This window comes from Petromyzon marinus, chromosome 46 (assembly GCF_048934315.1).
Source record: "Petromyzon marinus isolate PM22_M1 ecotype Great Lakes invasive population chromosome 46, UKy_Petmar_22M1.pri1.0, whole genome shotgun sequence".
NCBI lineage: Eukaryota > Metazoa > Chordata > Hyperoartia > Petromyzontiformes > Petromyzontidae > Petromyzon > Petromyzon marinus.
The window spans coordinates 9238022-9244198 of record NC_133712.1 but is presented as its reverse complement, the minus strand read 5'-3'; the positions used below and the strand labels follow the sequence as shown (position 1 = coordinate 9244198).

The following is a 6177-nucleotide window of genomic DNA, read 5'->3' as shown; positions in this document are numbered from 1 at the left end:
CATACTGCAGATCTCTTCTATAACAACACGCTTGTTTGTCTGTAACGCACACCGGGACATACAGGAAAAGAAAATAGTGTGGCCGGGTGATGAAGGGGGTTATGACGTCACACCACGCTGGCGAGGTGGCGGGGCTGATGACCTCAGAGACACTGGGATGTTGGGGAGCAGAATACCGACGTCACGAAAGATTGCGATGCAGATGTGAGAAGGGGCATGAGACGAAGGGGAGTGATGACGTCACACTACTGGTCAGATGACTGGGTGATGACGTCACGCTGGACTGGGGGCGCATTGGTGAAAGGGGGTGACATCACCAGACACCGGGGTGGTGGTGAGGGGTTGTCACGCGACATCGGGTAAAGTGGACAGGGAGTGACGTCTAGAGACGCAGGAGCGGTGAGCGCGGGCGGTTTATGACGTCACGCGACATTGGTGGTGTCGGAGTGATGATAAAACGTACATTTTCGCCATTCTTTTACTACAAAAGTTCCTAGTATAGTGATCACATGAGACTCCGTTATTCTATATACAGTATTTGTAATTACAACCTAATACATTTCATGAACACTTAATGGGCAAGCTAATGGTTCATTCCGTGTTGGGTGCAACATCTCGAGATGACTTACATTGACAGTCATGTCGGCACACTGGTACGCACATCACTCGACAAACCACTTGGGACGTTGAATCATTGCATGTCGACTTATGACTATTAACACAGCTGGCTGTCAAGTTACACATTTGCCAGTTCACCGTTAAAATGTTGGCCATTGTTTGAAAAACAGCCTCGTTGCCATTCAGTACAATGTCGAGGCTGCTATCCCAGATTTAATTCCACTCACTTGTTGCACGAAACAAGTTATCTTCAACATAAAAATGGCTTTGAAAAATAACTTTCTATCCACAAACATCAAATTGCAAAACAATGGTCAAGAAGAGTATAAAAAGCATGACACACACGTGTGGTAACATGCCCTCGTGTGAATATGCATCATGAAAAAGACCAACATTATTCTATTTCTTTGGATGAAATTACATAAGTTTTAAATGTGCATCGGGTGCCGCAGTGGCAGGATGTTATCTGCCACGCCTGGTAAACTGGAGGCCGTAGTTTAAATCCCGACCCTAATGCCTCTTTATTTGGAGTTTGCATGCTCTCCCCGTGCATTTTTCTTCACGTCCTCCATTTTTTACCTCCGCATTTAAAAAAACATAATTAGAATATCTGGCTGCTATACATTTCCACATAAGCCACACTTCTCGTTGGGGTATCATTTGTGGCCAGGCCACTTCAGAACGAGTTTTACGGCTCAGTGGGCCTTTCCTGGTAAAAAAACAAAACAAAATGTGGGTCCTGGAAAATTAAGATGACGACACCTGAGCTGTAACCAAACAGTGCAGAGCTTCTACAAGAACTACAGGGCAAGACCTATGATGGGACAACACCATGACACGTGGAGGTACTGGGTTGCCCGAGTACTAAGTGTGTGTTACAGAACCATTCGCACAATGACCACCAAGTCAGCAGTAAACTGTGTCCATGGGTTTATTGATGAAACTGCACAAACGCGCATGCGCACACATGGCAGTGTGACGCTTTATGATCGGGGCCGCTCCTTTTTCTCCTTGTAGAGTGCGAGCAGCGACACGTTGGCCACCTTCACCACCTTGAAGCGAACGCCGGGGATGTCTCCCACGGCGTGGCCCTTTCGGCCGAACCCGGCCACCAGGACCTCGTCGTTTTCCTGCGCGAGGGCGAACGGTTCCGGGGATGGAGGGGGGAAAAGAGTTTAGCTTTTTGGTTGTATCTTCCGAAATAAAATGCTCTACATCTAGGATAAAGACCTGAAAAGAGGGACCCTTAATCAGAATACAAATCTGTTGCAGCAGTTTTGGCCATAAGCATAAGTTACAAAAAGCTCCCTTCACGGAGTTATCTATGCATTTAATATATTTCAAAATTAATAATTTTTACCTCGCATTTGAGCGAATTTAATTCATATCAGTGTTATTATTATTTTTCAAGTAAAGAATGCATGATTGTTAACATGCAGTAAACTGTTTCATCGACCGAGCCTGGTCACCTCAATGAAGTTGAGGCAGCCATCGTTGGGGACAAAAGCGGTGATCTTCTTCCCGTTCTTGATGAGCTGTACACGCACACACTTGCGGATGGCGGAATTCGGCTGCTTGGCCTCAACGCCGCTGTCAAAGGAAAGATATAAGAAAGCAGAAAATCATTTTCAAAGTACAATTCAAGTCAAAGAAAGCCAATCATTATTAAGGTAACAAGTGCAAGTATATGACCATTGTATTCACAATGACATGACACAAGTTTAACATCTCCCTCTCAAAATTAAAACAGGACATAAAAATTCCCATTAACCTAACCGCACCCTCAAAGAATAGCATGGTTGGCTCCGTATGGTGTGAAAGAAGTCCAACATACATAACAGCAGGCTACAAATATATTTTTTGGCAGAAAGGCTTCACCAAATCCCAAGACGTTCACGAGGAACCTGCATTGGAATGTTGGCCAATTCCATTCGGAAGGTTCGCAAGTGGCAGAAAACCAGTGCCGCGTGAGAATTAATTCGTCTCCTACCATCTCCTGGCCACTATTCCCGTTATTGCCCGTGCTCCCCCCCCTCCCCACACCCGCCACTACAACCCAACACCGTGCTAATCGAAGGGGGGGATTTGGCTACGTTACGGTTGCGAAAGAAGTTCAACATCCACACTGACATAAGCACAACACACGAAACGCACGCTTGACATCCACTCAACCTCGCTCGCTCCTCGACTCCCCCCCCCCACTCCCCCCCAATCACGTACATCTTTTCGAGGACGATCCCCTTGGCGTGAGAGGCTCCGCCAAACGGGTTGGCCTTGAGCGCCGTGCCCAGGTGAGCCTTCTTGTAGCTCTTGTCGGACCAGCGCTGCTCACGGCGCAGGTTCCTCAGCTTCCTGGCTGTACGCAGGCCTCGGCACTTACCTGGCCACAACGAACAAAACGCACACATGGTCACATTAAGCTCGAGGCATTGGGTGGAAGTGGCAAGTGCTATTTACGATTCACCTACAGTGTGTCCTCAAAACACCATGACAATTTAAGGGGGTGGGGCTTCCCCGGCATATCCATTTTCTAGAAACAAAACCCCTCTTATTTCAAGTCCAAATATGGTCCATTTACAATTTAATTTATATTGCTTGTATATTATACGAATATTATAAAACAATATACAAATATAAACAAGCAATTAAAGTACCGAAAATCACAAGCCAATTCTCGCTTTCTTCACATAGCCACCTTCTATTACCAGTAGCACTACCGACTTGCCAACTGGTGGCACGAATTCCACGTTGATATGGCAAGACCCAACCTCCATAGCTGTTTTACCACCACCGTTAGTTGTCTTTCCTCCGCACCTCCGATTAGCACGGTTGGCTACGTACGGTGTGAAAGAAGTTCAACATACACACGAGTAAATTATGGTGGTGGTGATGCGATCGTCTGGAACGTTCTTCCCCTTCCGATATTGGAGAAGCCAGTGGGAGCTATGCCCTTTTAAGTCTAGATTGACAAACTAATATCTTTCGAACTGCTTTGCTTAAATTTTGATTTAAAGCTTCCGTGACTGCAGTAATTCATATTCTTAGCTCTTTCGGTAAAGTCACATCAGGTTTTCACACCTCATGACGACCGTTTGTGTTATGGTGGAAACGTCGTGAGAATTTTTATTGTTTTATATATATTTTATTATTTTATTGTTTCCCTTCAACGTGACTTTACCGAAAGAGCTAAGAATATGCTTTGTGTTTAGTTTGTCGTCCTTCCTCCGCACCTCCGATTAGCACGGTTGGCTACGCACGGTGCGAAAAAAGCTCAACATGCAGTACATATAAACGTTAGGCCTCTCCCCAAGCCGCTATCTCGCACGATTCTGCGATGTATCAACCTGGCATCTGCACACGAGCTGATTTTATTTGCTCCACCTCGCCAAGACGTTCTCAGAAGCGTTCCATTATTTTTTCATTGCAATCGATAGAATGTGTTAATATAATAAAAGGCTGCTCCATACCTAACAATGGCCGTTTTCATTTTGGATGTCCTCCAGAACGTGTTCCATTTCTTGGCTGCCATATCCTCACATTACCTCCAAATAGTCCCGTGTTAAAAATGCTAAATTCACAGCACGCGTGTACTATACTTAAGCACCGGCCCTACCACGTGCATGAGCGCATCGCCACATGGTTAGCAAAGGAAACGAATACCCCTTAAACATATATACCCACAGTATCAATATATTGGGTCACGACATTGTCGGTAATATGATCAAAGTGCACAGCTCTTTGTCAACCAAGTGCTGGATGAAAGCCCCCCCCCCCCATTGAGGTGGGTTGCTATAAGACCATACCTCACCACTGGTTTAACACGTCGGCTTTCGCGACCAATATCCATAATATAGGTTTTTTTTGTGTTAGATCGCGTTAATGTGTCCCTAAACCCGCCACCACCCGACAGCCAATTCGTGTCTACAATCTGAGTACTCGGATTGTAAATGTTGTAGATTCATATTCTCGATTCTTTCGGTAAAGTCTCGTAAATATAAAACAAAAAAAACCCACGTTTCGATCGCAACACAAGCGATGAAGACCGCTTGTGTTGCGATCGAAACGTCATGGGTTTTTTAATGCTTTTTTTCTATTTACGTGACTAAGAAAATGAATTCCTGCAGTCACGAATGTTGTAGATTTGCTCTCCAACACACCGGTGTGCGGTTGTAGTAACGACTTGGCATGGTCTGTTTACGTGACGACCCTTACTAATTGGCTATGTCGGGTGGTGGCGGGTTTAACGACACATTTATATATTTACACGATCTAACCCCCCCCCAAAAAACACAAGACTCATGGATTCTTCACCACTCTGGTCAGAACGGGCCTAGTGAAGGCGGCGCCGAAAAGACGTTTGGGAGCATAGCACAGTACACACAACACACGTTGTGGTGGTGGTACTACCCCTCTGCAGACGACATAACTACTACGACGACGACGCGAACTAGAATCGCGATAGCTCGCGGTACGGCGAGGCGGCCTCTCTAGCGCGCCTGCTGAGAGGGTGGAAGCCATGTTGAGCGAGAACCACCCCCCACACCACGCGGCCTGGCTAACACACGCAACGCCAACGCGGGATCCCTTTCACCGCCTACTTCGCTAAACAAAAAAAAACATCTCGCGCGGTCGCCAAGACTCTCTCGGGCGTCTCGGCGAAGCGTTCTGAGCGCGGCGATCCCGCGCGAAGGTCGCGTTCGAGGCGCTTTCCCAGCGCCGCCTCTACTCACCCATGGCGGCTCCACGTTCTTCACGGGGCGGAAGAGAGAGATCCCAGCAGCCCTTGCGCTAACCTCAACCCCGAGGACCCCCCCCACAACCACCCTGACTACCCCCCCCCCCACAACATTAGGTGACTAAAGAAACTCCTGAGCGTGCACACAATTAAACTCAGTTTAACACGTAGGCTTTCGCGACCAATATTATTCATAATAAAGGTTTTTGGGTTAGATCGCGTTTATTTATAAATGTGTCGTAACCCTCCACCACCCGACACGGCCAATCAGCAAAAAAAGTGTCACGTTGACAAAAGACAAATAATTCACTACTTCAGCCCACCGGTGTGTTGAAGAGTGAATCGACAACATTTACAGTTTGAGTACGACGTTTCGCTGGTAAATACATCCAGCATCATCGGGCAATTCGCCAGAATGGTAAAGCCCTCGCTTGCTCCCGGTTTTTTTTATATATTTATAATATATATATTTATATACATTTATATAAACCGGGAGCAAGCGAGGGCTTTACCATTCTGGCGAATTGCCCGATGATGCTGGATGTATTTACCAGCGAAACGTCGTACTCAAACTGTAAATGTGGATTCACTCTTCAACACACCGGTGGGCTAAAGTAGTGAATTATTTGTCTTTTGTCAACGTGACACTTTTTTTGCTGATTGGCCGTGTCGGGTGGTGGAGGGTTACGACACATTTATAAATAAACGCGATCTAACCCAAAAACCTTTATTATGAACAATTAAACTACTACGTTTTATTTTAGCAGGTAAGGCCCACTGAGCTATACGTAGTTTTTTTAATTTCAGAAGCGACCTGGCCATCA

The 6177-nt window shown here is 46.2% G+C and overlaps 1 protein-coding gene across 1 annotated transcript; it reads right to left on the bottom strand.

The window, feature by feature from the left end:
* Positions 1–1531: 1531 nt before the first annotated feature.
* RPS23 (ribosomal protein S23) lies at positions 1532–5446 on the bottom strand. Its single transcript, XM_032971487.2, has 4 exons — positions 5349–5446; positions 2839–2998; positions 2088–2208; positions 1532–1748 (listed from the first exon to the last, which is right to left on the bottom strand). Exons 1-4 carry the CDS (start codon positions 5350–5352, stop codon positions 1602–1604), a joined length of 432 nt encoding a protein of 143 aa, XP_032827378.1. The 5' UTR covers positions 5353–5446; the 3' UTR covers positions 1532–1601.
* Positions 5447–6177: the final 731 nt, after the last annotated feature.

Bases quoted from the DNA above. Each gene is read 5' to 3' on its own strand.
- RPS23 (XM_032971487.2), bottom strand. The intron at 2,209-2,838 runs GTACGTGATTGG...TTCCTTTGACAG, and splicing joins GGGATCGTCCTCGAAAAGAT to CGGCGTTGAGGCCAAGCAGC. The intron at 1,749-2,087 runs GTGACCAGGCTC...GCCCTCGCGCAG, and splicing joins GCTGCCTCAACTTCATTGAG to GAAAACGACGAGGTCCTGGT.